General features: G+C 41.9%; 1 protein-coding gene across 8 annotated transcripts in view; it reads left to right on the top strand.

Moving 5' to 3' along the window:
• Positions 1–4,157, top strand: part of FIG4 (FIG4 phosphoinositide 5-phosphatase) — a 172,298-nt gene extending 168,141 nt beyond the window's left edge. For all 8 annotated transcript variants that reach the window (XM_086317377.1, XM_086317375.1, XM_086317368.1 and 5 more), the window contains one exon: positions 3,799–4,157. In XM_086317377.1, coding sequence (XP_086173503.1) covers positions 3,799–3,976 — 178 coding nt within the window. In that variant the 3' untranslated portion in view covers positions 3,977–4,157. The remainder of the gene's footprint in view (positions 1–3,798) is intronic.
• The last annotated feature ends 14,772 nt before the right edge of the window (positions 4,158–18,929 follow it).

Raw genomic sequence — 18,929 nt, 5'->3', positions numbered from 1 at the left:
CTCCAACACCACAATTCAAAAGCACCAATTCTTCGGCGCTCAGCTTTCTTCACAGTCCAACTCTCACATCCATACATGACCACTGGAAAAACCATAGCCTTGACTAGATGGACCTTTGCTGGCAAAGTAATGTCTCTGCTTTTCAATACGCTGTCTAGGTTGGTCATAACTTTCCTTCCAAGAGAAGCATCTTTTAATTTCATGGCTGCAATCACCATGTGCAGTGATTTTGGAGCCCAAAATATAATGAGTAGCAAAATCACCTAGAGGGCCCATTACTGAACACCTTTGCTGGGCCTCATCCCCGGAGTGTCTGACTCAGCAGGCCTGGAATAGGGCCTGAGAATTTGTATTTCTAGCACATTCCCAGGTGGCACAGATGCCGCTGGTCTGGTGACCATACCTGAAGAGCCACTGCCTAAAGACCAGGAAGAGCTCATTGGGATAAATTTCTTGATGTGCAAGTACGATGAGGAAACAAAGGGTTTTTTGTAAATCCCTTTCTTCCCATTCCTCTTTCTGATCGTGCCAAAAGTATTGGGTATGTCTTAAGCTCCTTTCTGGCCCAAATCCAATAATAAACATTCTAACATTACAATTTCATTGTTTAATATAGACTTTGAATCTTGTCTGAATGAAAAAGATAAAAGGGCTGATTGATGCGTTTTCTGACTCCCTATATTGTTTTGAAACCACACTGAGGTAGTGCTGGAGCCCTAAACCCACCTGCCACTCAATCTGATACCATTAAAAGCTGAGGTTGGACATTTCATATTTCCCATCTTTGTAATGCGTTTTCCATTATTCCACACGGCAGTGACACTGTTTACTGAGAAGTAGAGTGAGGACTCCTGATAAAAAAAAAAAAACTCTAGGCGCTGGGTGGAAGCGGCTGTTCCGTGGCCCCAGTCATGGTTGACCGGCTCTGCTGCTCTCCCTCCAGCCTGCCCACCCGGGTACTCGGCTGAACTTCTGAAGGACAAAACAATGACCTGGATTCTCCCTTTCTCACTTGCATTAAGGTTTGGTACCTCTCTGGTGTGATGCCAGCCAGAAAGCTCTTGGTTAATGTACACAGGGTTCCAGGCTTCAAAGCACAGAAACCATTAGTTCCATTTTTAAATTGACTTCAAGTGTCTCATCTGTAAAATGGAGGATGTAGACGCTAGACAGGTATGGATGGTGTGGTACAGAGGTGTTGCTGTGGCTGGCACTTTGATGGCAATCTCTAAAACCGCTAATGGAGGAGCCCCTTTTAAGGGTTCGGGTTAAAATGGCTTGACCTTGAATATTATCAACTGTTAAAAGATTTTAGCATCTTGTTTTGAATTGTGTAAATGACTGAGGAGTTGCTCTGTTTTTGTGAGGAAAAATTGAGAAGAGTTCACATATTAATCATCCCAATTATTCCTCATGTTAACCACAGATATTTGAATAACTAACATGTATGGCAAAACCAATACAATATTGTAAAAAACAAACAATTATTACAATTGTTATGGTGAATTAATGACTTTTGATGTTACTGCTGTGTTACAGTATGACTTGTTGAAGGCTTGGATGATGGTTGGCATTTTTAGCAATTAAGAATTTTTAAATTAAAAAAAAAAGAAAAGAAAAGCACTGCTGCCAAGCTGGCATTCAAACTGAGATTCAGACATCTCAAGATTCTTTCACCTTGGCCTTTTCTTTTTTTTTTTTTAATTTTAAGTAAATCACTACATCCTTTGGTTTTTATTTTCTTATGTAAGGATATAGTCTAAGATTATGTAAAATTATTATAGTGCTTTGGAAACATAGGAGTATTTCATAAACCAGTTACCAAATTTTAGTTTAACTATGTTACCCCCGAGGTCCAACAGTTGAGGTTGACTTCCAGAAAGCACATTCGGCCTTGAGTTATATTTTATTTCAAAGCCATTTTTAAAGCAGAGTATCCAGCCACGGCAGGATGTGTTAGTTTTCTAAAGGCAGAGTACAGGGAGATAACGTGACTTTTTTAGAAGAGTAAGAAAGAGAATAAAGTCACTCAGTCGTGTCTGACTCTTTGGGACCCCATGAACTGTAGCCCGCCAGGCTCCTCTGTCCATGTGATTTTCCAGGCAAGAATACTGGAGTGGGTTGCCATTTCCTTCTCCAAGGGATCTTCTTGACCCAGGTATCAAATCTGGGTTTCCCACACTGCAGGCAGACCCCTTACCATCTGAGCCACCAGGGAAGCCCTAAGTAAGAAAGACCCAGGTTCAACTGTAATGCGTCCTGTGAGAATGGAGGGCTTTACTGTACAACTCTTGTCTCTGGCTGTGTGTCACTCACTGCACCTGCCTAGTGTCCCACAACATGCTGACATTGCATGTACAGACCTGGCTGCTTCTGAGGCTCATTTCTGCTTCTGACTGCAGGGAATCCCGCCTCCCTGCCCCAGCTTAAGAGTCCCAGCTAACTCAACAGCCAGGCATCTGGGATGCCTTTCTGTTCCCCTGACAAGATGTCCATGAGCATGGTTGAGGTCCCAACTCAGCAGAACAGATCCTCCAGATGTCTTCTCTGTTATCTTAGTACCCTAAAGTGGAGAAGTGTCCCTTCCCCCTGCAGGGCAAGCCCTGGGCTAAGTGGTGGGGTGTGTTGTCATTGTACCCCCAGTCCCTCACAAGGTCTAGCTTAGCATCCTCGCCTACCCATGGCCTCATCTTGACCTTCCATGCACACTCACTCTGCAGCGCACCTGATTTGGTGGTTGACTCATTCCTGGAGGGCCCGCCCCCAGCTAAAGATGTAGTAACTAGCAGGTGTTCACACTACGATGAACTAAGGATGTGTCAGGCACCCAGCTACACTTTGACAAGGTCTTTTTTGGAGACGGTACCTTCCCCAAGGGTGGATGGAAATTTCAAGCACTATGGCAGGCTAGGTGGGGCAGGAATAGAGGGATACTTTTGAATTGAGAAGTTCTTGGGTGCTTTTCAAATCACCGCAGAAAGGAAGGAAGCTGCCTATTACAGATTTCCAACTTTTCATCTAAAAAGCATAAAGCCAGATGTAGTTCAGAATTCAGAATTTGGGGGGTGTTAGCGACCTTATAAGAACATCCCCTGCATGATCTGAGGCTGATAACTAAACACATTAATATTCACATGAAATGGGATGACTGTTGCATGTTGTACCACCAGATGAGTTTCAATTGGGTCAGGTTTTGCTGGCAAAGTCATGTTTGGTTATTACAGCTTTGAGGATTTCAGAATTGCAGATAAGGAATTATGCTCCGGTAATTGTTAACAATAGTTTACTATTACTGAGCACTAATAGTGTGCCAGGCACCAGGCTAAGGGAGAACTTTACTGATATAAACTCATTTACTCCTGCCATCAATGTGTGAGGTAGAATACATTAGTATCCCCTACTTCACTGATTCCTCCTAAGTCTTCTGTGAAAAAAAACAAACTACTGGGTATGTACCAGATACCAGGAAAAGGGAGCAAAAAAGTCTGTCCAGCCCCCACTTCAAGTTACTTGAGTCCTGGGAGAGAGGCAGATGGGCACACAGACATGGGTGTGCTCAGAGCTGCAGGAACAGAGGAGGGGGGCCCACCCAGCCTACACAAGGGGAAAGCTCCCTGGGCAGGCACTGTTCTTGCTGTCCTCCATGCAGGGGAGAAAGCCAGCCGAGAGGTCACTACCACTGCTTGTTACTAAGTTCACTCGTTCAAGGTCAGTGACTCTCAAGTTCTCTTGAGGTCACAGGTCCCTGTGCTCCTTTCTTTGCTTTAATGTTGCTCTGTCCTCCCTTCTCTTCTACAGAACACCCATCTCCGCTTTCTCTCAAGACAACATCTATGAGGTTCAGCCTCCAAAAGTAGACCGAAAGTCTACAGAGATCTTCCATGCCCACATCCAGGCCAGTCAAGGTATCATGCAGCCCCTGGGGAAAGAAGACACCTCCTTGTACCGAGAATACATCAGGAACCGCTACCTGTGAGGAGAGAGCAGGTCCCCGCAGGGGGCCCAGAAGGGGACCAAAGTCCCACTTACTTGCATTCTAACCTGTTTGTCTCATCTTAAAAAGGTAATTTCCTGTCAGTCCTTTACATCGGAAGGCTTTTACTCTTTTTATAACTGGTTAATTACTAATCATTGGTAATAATAAAGAAATGACTGAATATTTTGCTGTCATTGTCTTTGCTTTATTTTAGAAATACTTTGCTTAGAAATGTGGTTATGTAGTATCACACCATCACGTTTAGACATTAACAGTATTTATTGAAGACCTGCTGTGAGGGTTCCCTGGTGGTCAGTTGGTTAAGAATCTACCCGCCAACGCAGGGGACACAGGTTTGATCCCTGGTCCAAAACATCCCACATGCGGCACAGCAACTAAGCCTGTGTGCCACAACTGCTGAGCCCATGCCCTGGAGCCTGTGATCCGCAACAGGAGAAGCCGGCGTAACGAGGAGCCTGCACGCTGCCACGAACAGTAACTCCCCCGCAACACAGCAACTAGAGAAAGCCCACACTCAGCAATGAAGACCCAAAGCAGCCAAAAATAAATAAATGACTCTTGAAAAAAAAAAAAGCCTGCTCTATGCCAGGCCCTATGGCAGGTCTGGGAATATCACAGTAAGCAAAACAGGTCCAGACTTTCCTCCTGTGCGACACGAAGGCAGAGTTTTTCTTTGTAGTTAGCACTTCTTAAAATTTATTCTGATGGTTTATGTTAACTTTATGTGTTGATAAAAATTTATTTTGAAAGACCTTGTTCTTAGGGAATAAACAGTGAAATATTTCTAGATAAAGTGACAGGATGTCAACAAAGTGCTCTCCGGTGGTTCAGGAAAAAAGAACACACAATAAAGCAAATGCAGCAAGATATTAATAATTGGCAAATATGGAAAAGAGCAAAACCCAAGTTCTTTGAACTTCTGTAAATATAAAATTACATCAAAATAAAACATTAAAACTGTGTTCCTCTGCATAGCATTTGCAGTAAGCAGTTGCATTACATGATTTGATATTTGATGACCAGTCAGGGTGAACACACAATGTACTTGTATGTTTGTTCTCTGTATCAGTTCAGTTCAGTCACTGAGTCATGTCCCACTCTTTGCAAACCCGTGGACTGCAGCACGGCAGGCCTCCCTGTCTGTCCATCACCAACTCCCAGAGTTTACTGAAACTCATGTCCATTGAGTTGGTGATGCCATCCAATCATCTCATCCTCTGTCGTCCCCTTCTCCTCCTGCCTTCAATCCCTCCTAGCATCAGGGTCTTTTCCAATGAGTCAGTTCTTTGCATCAGGTAGCCAAAGTATTGGAGTTTCAGCTTCACCATCAGTCCTTCCAATGAATATTCAGGACTGATTTCCTTTAGGATGGACTGGTTGGATCTCCTTGCAGTCCAAGGGACTCTCAAGAGTCTTCTCCAACACCACAGTTCAAAGCATCAATTCTTCGGTTTTCAGCTTTCTTTATGGTCCAGCTCTCACATTCATACATGACCACTGGAAAAACCATAGCCTTAACTAGACGGACCTTTGTTGGCAAAGTAATGTCTCTGCTTTTTAATATGCTGTCTAGGTTGGTCATAACTTTTCTTCCAAGGAGTAAGTGTCTTTTAATTTCATGGCTGCAGTCACTATCTGCAGTGATTTTGGAGCCCCCCAAAAATGAAGTCATGCAAAGATGGGCACAATAAAGGCCAGAAATGGTATGGACCTAACAGAAGCAGAAGATAAGAAAAGGTGGCAAGAATAAACAGAAAAGGTCTTAATGACCTGGATAACCACAATGATGTGATCACTCACCTAGAGCCAGACATCCTCAAGTGTGAAGTCAAGTGGGCCTTAAGAAGCATTACTGTAAACAAAGCTAATGCAGGTGATAGAACTCCAGCTGAGCTATTTCAAAACCTAAAAGATGATGTTGTGAAAGTGCTGTACTTAATATGCCAGCAAATTTGGAAAACTCAGCAGTGTCCACAGGACTGGGCAAGATCAGTTTTCATTCCAGTACCAAAGAAGGGCATTGCCAAAGAATTTTCAAACTATCACACAATTGCACTCATTTCACATACCAGCAAGGTAATGCTCAAAATCCTTCAAGCTAGGCTTCAACAGTACATGAACCAAGAATGTACAAGCTGGATTTAGAAAAGGCAGAGGAACTACATATCAAATTGCCAACATTTTTGGATTATAGAAAAAGCAAGAGAATTCCAAAAACAAAAAATCTACTTCTGCTTCATTGACTATGCTAAAGCCTTTGATTGTGTGGATCACGACAAACTGTGGGAAGTTCTTAAAGAGATGGGAAGACCACTTTACCTGCCTCCTAAGAAACATGTATGCTGGTTAAGAAGCAACAGTTAGAACCAGACAACGATGGGACTGGATCCAAATTGGGTAAGCAGTATGTCAAGGCTGTATATTGTCACCCTGCTCATTTATCTTACATGCAGAGTGCATCATGCGAAATGCTGGGCTGGATGAAGTCAAGTTGGGGTCAAAATTGCTAGGAAAAACATTAATAACCTCAGATATGCAGATGACACCACCCTAATGGCAGAAAGCAAAGAGGAACTAAAGAGCCTCTGGATGAGGATAAAAGAGGAGAGTGGAAAAGCTGGCTTAAAACTCAGCATTCAAAAAACGAAGATCATGGCATCCAGCCCCATCAATTCATGGCAAGTAGAGGGGAAAAAAATGGAAACAGTAACAGACTTTATTTTCTTGAGGTCCAAAATCACTGAGGACAGTGACTGCAGCCATGAAATTAAAAGACACTTACTTCTTGGAAGAAAAGTTATGACAAACCTAGACTGTGAATTCAAAAGAAGAGATACCACTTTGCCAGCAAAGGTCTGTATAGTCAAAGCTATGGTTTTCCCATTAGTCACATCTATTAGTATGGATGTGAGAGTTGAACCATAAAGAAATTGAGTGCCAAAGAATGGATGCTTTTGAACTATGGTTCTAGAGAAGACTCTTGAGAGTCCCTTGGAGAACAAGAAGAATAAACCAGTCAGTTCTAAAGAAAATCAACCCTGAATATTCATTGGAAGGACTGATGCTGAAACTGAAACTCCAATACTGTGGCCACATGGTGGGAGACCCAACTGATTAGAAAAGACCCTGATGCTGGGAATGATTGAAGGCAGGAGAAGAAGGGGGCAACAGAGGATGAGATGGTTGCGTGGCATCATTGACTCAATGGACATGAGTTTGAGCAAACTCTGGGAGACAGTGAAGGACAGCACACAGTAAAGCCTGGTGTGTTGCAGTCCATGGGGTTGCAAAGAGTCAAACTCGACTGAACAACAACAGATTGAATGAGAAGTAAAACTCTCACTGTTTGCAGATGACATGATACTGCTGCTGCTGCTAAGTCGCTTCAGTCATATCCGACTCTGTGCGACCCCATAGACGGCAGCCCACCAGGCTCCTCTGTCCCTGGGATTCTCCAGGCAAGAATACTGGAGTGGGTTGCCATTTCCTTCTCCAATGCGTGAAAGTGAAGTCACTCAGTCGTGCCTGACTCTCAGCGACCCCATGGACTGCAGCCTACCAGGCTCCTCCGTCCATGGGATTTTCCAGGCAACACACAGAAAACTTGAAATATATTATCACAAAATTACTAGAGCTAATAAGTGAATTTAGTAAAGTTGCAGGATACAGTATCAGTACACTGAAATCATTAGGATTCCTATACTCTATCAATGGAAAATAAGAAAGAGAAATTAAAGAACCAATCTCATTTACCATTGCAATAAAAAGAATAAAATACCCAAGAATAAGCCTACCTAAGGAGAAGAGGGCAGCAGAGGATGAGATGACTGGATGGCATCTCCAGTGCAATGTACATGAAGTTGAGCAAACTCTGGGAGATGCTTAGGGACAGGAAAGCCTGGCATGCTGCAGTCCCTGAGGTCACAAAGTGTTAGACACAACTGGGCAAGCAGTCCAGGAGACAAAAGAGCTGTATACAGAAAACTATTAAGACACTGATCAAAGAAATCAAAGGTGACATAAACAGATGGAGAGATAGTCCATGCTCCTGGGTGGGAAGAATATTGTGAAAATGACTATACTACCAAAAGCAATCTGCAGATTCAATACAATCTCTATCAAATTACCAATGGCATTGTTCACAGAACTAGAATAAAAAATTTCACAATTCATATGAAAACACAAAAGATCTTGAATATCCAAAGTAATATTGGGAAAGAAGAATGGAGCTGGAGGAATCATCCTTCCTGACTTCAGACTACTACCAAGCTACAGTCATTAAGAGAGTATGGTACTGGCACAAAAACAGAAATATGGATCAATGGAAGAAGATAGAAAGCCCAGAGATAAACCCACGCCATCTATGGGCACCTTATGTTTGACAACAGAGGCAAGAATATACAATGGGGAAAAGACAGTCTCTTTAATAAGTGGTGCTGGGAGGACTGGACTGCTGCATTGAAAGAATGAAATTAGAGCACTTCCTAATATATTATGCAAAGATAAACTCAAAATGGATTAAAGACCTAAATGTAAGACTAGAAACTATAAAACTCTTAGAGGAAAACATAGGCAGAACACTGTGTGATATAAATCATAGCAAGATCCTCGAAGACCTACTTCCCAGAGTAATGGAAATAAAAATAAACAGGCAGGACCTAATTAAACTTGAAAGCTTTTGCAGAGCAAAGGAAACTATAAGCAAAGTGAAAAGACATCCCTCAGAATAGGAGAAAATAATAGCAAAGGAAACAACTGACAAAGGATTAACTTCCAAATATACAGCAGCTCATACAACTCAATACCAGAAAAACAACACAGTCAAAAAGTGGGTAAAAGACCTAAACAGACATTTCTCCAAAGACAACATATAGATAGCTAATAAACACAAAAAAAGATGCTCAACATTGCTCATTATTAGAAAAATGTGAATCAAAACTGTGATGAGATATCACTTCTCACCTGTCAGAATGGCCATCATCAAAAAACCAACAAACAATAAATGCTGGAGAGGGTGTGGAGAAAAGGGAACCCTCTTGTACTGTTGGTGAGAATGTAAATTTATACAGCCACTTTGGAAGACAGTATAGAGATTCCTCTAAAAACTAGGAATAAAACAACAATATGACCCAGTAATCCAATTGCTAGGCATATAATCTGAGGAAACCAAAATTGAAAAATACACATGTACCCCAATGTTCACTGCAGCACTATGTACAATAGCTGGGACATGGAAGCAACCTAGATGTCCATTGATGGATGAATGGATAAAGAAGCTATGGTACATATACACAATGGAATATCACTCAGCCATAAAAGGAATGCATTTGAGTCAATTCTGATGAGATAGACGAAGCTAGAGCCTATTCTAGAGAGTGAAGTCAGAAAGAGAAAAACAAATATCACATGTTAATGCATATATATATACATGGAATCTAGAAAGATGATACTAATGAACTTTATTTGCAGGGCAGCAATGGAGACACAGACATAGAGAACAGACTTACGGACGTAGGCTGAGGAGAGGAAGGAGAGGGTGTGAGGAATGGGGAGTGTAGCATAGAAACATATACACCACCATATGTAAAACAGTCAATGGGAATTTGCTACATGATAGCCAATGGGAACTCACATCAGGGCTCTGTAACAGCCTAAGAGGAGTGCGAAGGGGTGGGAGGTGGGAAGGAGGTTCAAGAGGGAGGGGACATATGTATACCTATGGCTGATTCATGTTGATGTATGGCAGAAACCAACACAATATTGTGAAGCAATTAATTATCCTTCAATTAAATTAAAAAAAAAAAAGTAGCTTGCCAAAGATGCTAGGGAAAAAATTCCTTCAGGCTAGGCTTCAGCAGTGTGTGAGCCAAGAACTTCCAGATGTACAACCTTGATTTAGAAAAGGCAAAGGACCAGAAATCAAATTGCCAACATCGATGGATTACAGACAAAGCTAGGGAATTCAAAAAAAAAAAAAAAATCGACTTCTGCTTAATTGACTATGCTAAAGCCTTTGACTGTGTGGATCATAACAAACTTTAGAAAATTGTTAATGAGATGAGAATACTGGACTAACTTACCTGCCTGTTGAGAAACCTGTATGCAGATCAAGAAGCAACAGTTAAAACCAGACTTGGAAAAATGTACTGGTTCAAAACTGGGAAAGGAGTACATTAAGGCTGTGTATTGTCATCCTGCTTACTTAACTTATATGCAGAGTAGATCATGTGAAATGCCGGGCTAGATAAATGACAAACTGGAATCAAGATTGCCAGGAGGAATATCACAACCTCAGATATGCAGATGGTTAACACTCTAATGACAGAAAGTGAAGAGAAACAAAGAGCTTCTTGATGAGGGTGAAGAAAGTGAAAAAGCTGGATTGATACTCAGCATTCAAAAACCTAAGATCATGGCATATGGTCCTATCATTTCATGGCAAATAAATGGGGAAAAATGGAAAGAGTGAAAGAGTTTATTTTCTTGGGCTCCAAAATCAATGTGGACTGTGACTGCAGCCATGAAATTAAAAGGGACTTGCTCCTTGGAAAACCTAGACAAACCTAGACAGCATATTAAAAAACAGAGACATTTCTTTGCCGACAAAGATCCATATAGTGAAAGCTGTGGTTTTTCCAGTAGTCAAGTACAGATGTGAGAGTTGGTCCATAGAGAAGGCTGAGCAGCAAAGAATTGATGCTTTCAAACTGTGGTGCTAGAGAAGACTCCTGAGTCCCTTAGACAGCAAGAACAAACCAGTCAAAGAATCCACCTTGAGAACAAGATGGCGGAGGAGTAGGTGGACGTGGAGTACATCTCCCTCCACGGATACATCAGGAAGACACCTTCAGACACAGAAGTACATGCAGAACACCAGCTGAGAGTGGACAGGAGTATCTGACCGGAGGAAAAGAATATATAGAACCACGCAAAACTTGGTAGGATGAAGGAACTAGGGGGAAAAACAGGAATGTTAGTAGGATTGGACCTGTCTTCGGTTGGGGGACGGAAGCAGGAGTCCAGTCCCCACATCGGGGCAATTGTCTGAGTCAGAGGAGAAACATTTAAGGCAGAGAGTGAAACAGCTGATCTGTGGCAGCCTAGATGGAATGAGAATCAGACAGTCCTTGCTGCAGTCATGTATACCCAGGAGAGGGATGAGGGTCCCCTGGAAGGTGCAGCGGCTGGGAGCTAGTTTGGGAAGTGTGGAGCGATCCAAGGGCAAAGGCTGCTGTTGACTTTGGAGAGATGGATCAAGGGGAGGTGAGGGAAGAGATTGTGATGGGAATTGCCTGTTGGAGGAAAGGTGGGCAGCCAAGGAAGCAAGGTGATACTGCTAAGTCATGCATAGGTGGTGGAGCCATCACCATAGCCTCTCTCTCCCCACATGCCAGCATCCACAGCTGAACAAGAGAGAGGCTGGCCCATCAAATGCATCTGAGGGCACTGAACTACAGAGTTCAGAAGGTAGGCTGAACTACCCAGGTGCTCCTTTAAGTGAATGATCCGCTGAACTACAGAGTAGGACCCCACTCAGGGTGCCCCTTTAAGTGCCTGATGGGCCAATCTATAGAGTAGGAACCCAGCCTAGGGGCCCCCTCTATGTGCCTGACACACCAAACAACAGAGAAGGACCCCAGGCAAGGGAGCCTTCTAAGTGCCTGAATGGGCAGAGCTATGGAAAAAGACTGGCCAAAGAGGCTTTCTGATCACCAGCTACAAGAGGCTCGAAAAAAGACTCTGATAGGGTCATAACTCCTGTGGCACAGGCAGTCCATGTCCCTGCACACTTGGCGCCGCCAGAGTCCCCGCTACCCAAGCAGCTGCGCCACCTTCATGCTCAACACTTACTGGGGCAGAGCTGCCACAGGCAAAAAAAGCCTTGCATCTATGCATGCAGGGTCACTTCGGTAGTGTCTGACTTTGCGACCCTGTAGACTGTGGCCTGCCAGGCTTCTCTGTTAAGGAGGGGGTTTCTCCAGGCAAAAATACTGGAGTGTATTGGCCAATAGTGGTTGCCATACCCTTCTAGAGCACTGTATTTCCTGCTGCCCTAGACCCCAACTCTCCTGAGTACCTGGTGCTGCCAGAACCCCTGCAACCCAAGCAGCTACACCACTTCCACACCTGGCCCTCACAGGAACAAACCGAAGTCCTCCAGTGCGGCCTCAGGAGCAAACCCCAATGGATGACCCACATGCAGAGGTGGAAATAAAACCACAATTGAAACCCGGGGACAGTGTGGCTAAGGAAGAAGACCCCAAACCTCCCCACCAGCTGTACAAGATTCAGAATAAATCCACACGATCAACTAGGCAGACTCTGTGTCTATGGAATATATATGAAAGGTCATTGAGCACTCCCACAAAAGAAAACACACTAGTTTTGATAGCTGTGGACTTTGGAGGCAAAAACACATAGGAGTGGACAAGATTAGAGTCTGAGCTGCCCCCACAGGTCCAGAGATCAGCACAGTGTTGGAGGGCATCCTAGGGAGGTGAGGTGGACTGTGACTCCCAGTGACAGAAAGGACTCTGACAGCAGTGACTCAAGAAAAACATTAGTCTTAGGTTTTGACTTGCTCTGTAGATTCTTTTGGATTTTTTCTTTTTTCCTTTTTTCCCCCTCTGTTGTAGTTGTTGATTTTGTTGGCAATATGAAACCTAATTAGGCTTTTGTGCTTTTTTTTCCCCCTCAGTCACATTTTTTATTGCTGTTATAAACCTCTGCCTCTGCATTGGGCTTTTGCAGGTCTGTGGAGTTTGCCTCATTTTTTTTTTTTTTTTACTTTTAATTTTGAATTGTTTAAACCTATTATTTTTTCTACATTTATTCAATTGTTTGCTTTTCCTACCACTTTTTACCCTTGCAGTTAATCTTTAATGTATATAAAACTTCTTTATCTACCTCTGTTTAACTTTGCATATCTATTCTTTCTTTTCTTTCCTCTCAACATATTTGTTGGTTTTATTTTCATTGCTTTATTCCCCAGTTGGTACCTTTCTCTAGTTCTGTTTTCCAGTTTGTGCTTTAGTTAGTTTTTTTCTGGTAGATATAATTTTTGGTTTCCCTTGTTTGCTGGGTCAATCTATTGTACTTTATTTTTGTTGGACTGTTTTGATTTTGCTTATGGGTGTATATGTATATTTGTATATTCAGTCACAATTTTTCTTATTGTTATAAACCTCTGCCTCTACACTGGGCTTTTGCAGTTGTGTGAAGTTTTATTTTTCCCTTTTTTCTTTTCTCTTTATATTTTTAATTTTTTAAAAAACCTATTATATTTTTCTACATTTATGCCTTTGTCTTTCCTATTATTTTCCCCTTGCAGTTAATCTTTAATGTATATCATCTTCTTCATCTACCTCGTTTTAACTTCACGTATCAATTCTTTCTTTCTTTTCTGTCCTTACAACATATTTGTTAGTTTTGTTTTCACTGCTTTAGTCCCCATTTGGCACCTTGCTTTAGTTCCATTTTCCAGTTTTTGCTTTAGTTAGTTATGTTCTTAACTGGTAAATAGAATTTTTTATTTACTTTATTCACTAGGTCATTCTACTGTACTTTATTTTTATTGAACTGTTTCACTTTGATCATGGGTGTATACTATATGTGTATATTCCATTATTTTAATTATTATTTGTTTGATTTTGTAACTGCCATTTGTCTCAGGTTCATCTTTGGTTTCTTGTTTTTGGATATTTGTTTTAATCTCACTTAATGCCATAACAAACCACTTGTGGAATCTTCATTCCTGAGCAGAGCTCAGCCCTGAGCCTTTGGAGTGGGAGCACTGACTCCAAAACCCTAGACTACCAGAGAATTGGACTTCCCTGGTGGCTCAGACTACCAGAGAATTAACCCTAGGGAGTATCAAATAGTGAGAACTCACACAAAGGAAACCACTTGAATAAAGACCCAGCATCAGCCAACCACATGTAGCACACCTACCTGTGCAGGACACCTCATCTAAACAACAAACAAAACACAAATAAAACAAAACCAAACCAGCAAAACAAACAAACAAACAATCATCAGCAGACAGGATTACCACCTCACTCAGCCTTGCCCATCAGAGGAAAAACAAACAAACAAAAACTCAGGACAAATCTCACCCTACTAAGTTTACACAAACCAATGGACCAAATTTAGGAGGGCAGAAACCAAAAGGAAGAAAGAATTCAACCTTGAAGCCTGGTAAAAGGAGACCTCAAACACAATACGTTAAAAAAAAAAAAAGGCAGAGAAATACTACACCAATGAAGGAACAAACTAGAAACACAGAAGTCCAAGTAAATGAAGAGGAAATAGGCACACTACCTGAAAAAGAATTCAGAATAATGATGGTAAAGATGATCAAAAACTTTGAAAACAAAATGGAGAAAATGCAAGAATCAATTAATAAAGACCTAGAAGAATTAAAGAATAAACATACAGACAAATAACACAATTACTGAAATTAAAAATACTCTAGAAGGAATCAATAGCAGAATATCTTAAGCAAAAGAACAAATCTGTGAGCTAGAAGATAAAATGGTAGAAATAACTTTTGAAGAGTAGAATAAAGTAAAAAGAATGAAAAGAACTGAGGATAGGCTCAGAGACCTCAAGGACAATATCAAACACATGAACATTCGAATTAGAGGGGTCCCAGAAGAAGAGAAAAAGAAAGGGTATGAGAAAATTTTTGAAGAGATTATAGTTGAAAATTTCCCCAACACGGAAAAGGAAATAGTCAATCAAGTCCAAGAGGTACAAAGAATCCCATACAGGATAAACCCAAGGAGAAACCTGCCAAGACACATACTAATCAAACTAACAAAGACTAAACACAAAGAAAATATTGAAAGCAGCAAGGGAGAACCAACAAGAAACATACAAGTGAAACCCCATATGCTAAACAGCTGATCTTTCAGCAGAAACTGCTGCTGCTGCTAAGTCACTTCAGTCGTGTCCAACTCTGTTTGATCCCATAGACGGCAGCCCACCAGGCTCCCCCATCCCTGGGATTCTCCAAGCAAGAACACGGGAGTGGGTTTCCATTTCCTTCTCCAATGCATGAAAGTGAAAAGTGAAAGTGAAATCGCTCAGTCGTGTCCAACTCCTAGTGACCCCACGGACTGCAGCCTACCAGGCTCCTCTGTCCATGGGATTTTCCAGGCAAGAGTACTGGAGTGGGGTGCCAAATGGCAGGATATATTTAAAATTCAGTTCAGTTTAGTCACTCAGTCATGTCCAACTCTTTGCGACCCAATGGACTGCAGCACACCAGGCCTCTCTGTCCATCACCAGCTCCCAGAGTTTACTCAAACTCATGTCCATTGAGTTGGTGATGCCATCCAATCATCTCATCGTCTGTTGTCCCCTTCTCCTCCTGCTCTCAATCTTTCCCACCATCAAGGTCTTTTCAAATAAGTCAGTTTTTCGCATCTAATGGCCAAAGTATTGGAGTTTTAGCTTCACTATCAGTCCTTCCAATGAATATTCAGGACTGATTTTCTTTAGGATGGATCGGTTGGATCTCCTTGCAGTCCAAGGGACTCTCAAGAGTCTTCTCCAACACCACAGTTCAAAAGCATCAATTCTTTGGTGCTCAGCTTTCTTTATAGTCCAACACTCACATCCATACATGACTGCTAGAAAAACCATAGTTTTGGCTAGACAGACCTTGGTTGGCAAAGTAATGTCTCTGCTTTTTATACTGAAAGGGAAAAATCTACAACTGAGATTACTGTAACCAGCAAGGATCTCATTCAAAATTGATGGAGAAATAAAAGTTTTTCAGACAAGCAAAAGTTAAGAGAATTCAGTACTACCAAACCAGCTTTACAATAAACATTAAAGGGACTTATATATTCAAGAAATACAAGAGAAGAAAAAGATCTACAAAATCAACTACAAGCAATTAAGAAAATGGCAATAGGAACATCAGATCAGATCAGATCAGATCAGTCGCTCAGTCATGTCTGACTCTTTGCAACCCCATGAATCGCAGCATGCCAGGCCTCCCTGTCCATCACCAACTCCCGGAGTTCACTCAGACTCACGTTCATCAAATCAGTGATGCCATCCAGCCATCTCATCCTCTGTCATCCCCTTCTCTTCCTGCCCCCAATCCCTCCCAGCATCAGAGTCTTTTCCAATGAGTCAACTCTTCGCATGAGGTGGCCAAAGTACTGGAGTTTCAGCTTTAGCATCATTCCTTCCAAAGAAATCCCGGGGCTGATCTCCTTCAGAATGGACTGGTTGGATCTCCTTGTAGTCCAAGGGACTCTCAAGAGTCTTCTCCAACACCACAGTTCAAAAGCATCGATTCTTTGGCACTCAGCCTTCTTCACAGTCCAACTCTCACATCCATACATGACCACAGGAAAAACCATAGCCTTGACTAGACGAAATTTTGTTGGCAAAGGATTGTCTCTGCTTTTGAATATGCTATCTAGATTGGTCATAACTTTCCTTCCAAGGAGTAAGCATCTTTTAATTTCATGGCTGCAGTCACCATCTGTAGTGATTTTGGAGCCCAGAAAAATAAAGTCTGACACTGTTTCCACTGTTTCCCCATCTATTTCCCATGAAGTGGTGGGACTGGATGCCATGATCTTCATTTTCTGAATGTTGAACTTTAAGCCAACTTTTTCACTCTCCACTTTCACTTTCATCAAGAGGCTTTTGAGTTCCTCTTCACTTTCTGCCATAAGGGTGGTATCATCTGCATATCTGAGGTTATTGATATTTCTCCTGGCAATCTTGATTCCAGCTTGTGTTTCTTCCAGTCCAGCGTTTCTCATGATGTACTCTGCATATAAGTTAAATAAACAGGGTGACAATATACAGCCTTGACAAACTCCTTTTCCTATTTGGAACCAGTCTGTTGTTCCATGTCCAGTTCTAACTGTTGCTTCCTGACCTGCATACAAATTTCTCAAGAGGCAGATCAGCTGGTGTGGTATTCCCATCTCTTTCAGAATTTTCCACAGTTGATTGTGATCCACACAGTCAAAGGCTTTGGCATAGTCAATAAAGCAGAAATAGATGTTTTTTTTCTGGAACTCTCTTGCTTTTTCGATGATCCAGTGGATGTTGGCAATTTGATCTCTGGTTCCTCTGCCTTTTCTAAAACCAGCTTGAACATCAGGAAGTTCATGGTTCACATATTGCTGAAGCCTGGCTTGGAGAATTTTGAGCATTACTTTACTAGCGTGTGAGATGAGTGCAATAGTGTGGTAGTTTGAGCATTCTTTGGCATTGCCTTTCTTTGGGATTGGAATGAAAACTGACCTTTTCCAGTCCTGTGGCCACTGCTGAGTTTTCCAAATTTGCTGGCATATTGAGTGCAGTACTTTCACAGCATCATCTTTCAGGATTTGGAATAGTTCAACTGGAATTCCATCACCTCCACTAGTTTTGTTCGTAGTGATGCTTTCTAAGGCCCACTTGACTTCACATTCCAGGATGTCTGGCTCTAGGTCAGTGATCACACCATTGTGATTATCTGGGTCGTGAAGATCTTTTTTTGTACAGTTCTTCTGTGTATTCTTGCCATCTCTTCTTAATATCTTCTGCTTCTGTTAGGTCCATACCATTTCTGTCCTTTATCGAGCTCATCTTTGCATGAAATGTTCCTTTGGTATCTCTGATTTTCTTGAAGAGATCTCCAGTCTTTCCCATTCTGTTGTTTTCCTCTATTTCTTTGCATTGATCACTGAAGAAGGCTTTCGTATCTCTTCTTGCTATTCTTTGGAACTCTACATTCAGATGTTTATATCTTTCCTTTTCTCCTTTGCTTTTCGCTTCTCTTCTTTTCACAGCTATTTGTAAGGCCTCCCCAGACAGCCATTTTGCTTTCTTGCATTTCTTTTCTATGGGAATGGTCTTGATCCCTGTCTCCTGTACAATGTCACGAATCTCATTCCATAGTTCATCAGGCACTCTATCTATCAGATCTAGGCCCTTAAATCTATTTCTCACTTCCACTGTATAATCATAAGGGATTTGATTTAGGTCATACCTGAATGGTCTAGTGGTTTTCCCTTCTTTCTTCAATTTAAGTCTGAATTTGGCAATAAGGAGTTCATGGTCTGAGCCACAGTCAGCTCCTGGTCTTGTTTTTGCTGACTGTATAGAGCTTCTCCATCTTTGGCTGCAAAGTATATAATCAATCTGATTTCGATGTTGACCATCTGGTGATGTCCATGTATAGAGTCTTCTCTTGTGTTGTTGGAAGAGGGTGTTTGTTATGACCAGTGCATTTTCTTGGCAAAACTCTATTAGTCTTTGCCCTGCTTCATTCCGTATTCCAAGGCCAAATTTGTCTGTTACTCCAGGTGTTTCTTGACTTCCTACTTTTGCATTCCAGTCCCCTATAATGAAAAGGACATCTTTTTTGGGTGTTAGTTCTAAAAGGTCTTGTAGGTCTTCATAGAACCGTTCAACTTCAGCTTCTTCAGGGTTACTGGTTGGGGCATAGACTTGGATTACTGTGATATTGAATGGTTTGCCTTGGAAACAAACAGAAGTCATTCTGTTGTTTTTGAGATTGCATCCAAGTATTGCATTTCGGACTCTTTTGTTGACCATGATGGCCACTCCATTTCTTCTGAAGGATTCCTGCCCGCAGTAGAAGATACAATGGTCATCTGAGTTAAATTCATCCATTCCAGTCCATTTCAGTTCGCCGATTCCTAGAATGTCGACGTTCACTCTTGCCATCTCTTGTTTGACCACTTCCAATTTGCCTCGATTCATGGACCTGACATTCCAGGTTCCTATGCAATATTGCTCTTTACAGCATCGGACCTTGCTTCTATCACCAGTCACATCCACAGCTGGGTATTCTTTTTGCTTTGGCTCCATCCCTTCATTCTTTCTGGAGTTATTTCTCCACTGATCTCCAGTAGCATATTGGGCACCTACTGACCTGGGGAGTTTC

This window comes from Bos grunniens, chromosome 9, assembly GCF_055505025.1.
Source record: "Bos grunniens cultivar Pamir isolate PY7600 chromosome 9, Bosgru_T2T1.0, whole genome shotgun sequence".
NCBI lineage: Eukaryota > Metazoa > Chordata > Mammalia > Artiodactyla > Bovidae > Bos > Bos grunniens.
The sequence above is the reverse complement of the archived record's forward strand: the minus strand, read 5'-3'. Positions and strand labels throughout refer to the sequence as shown.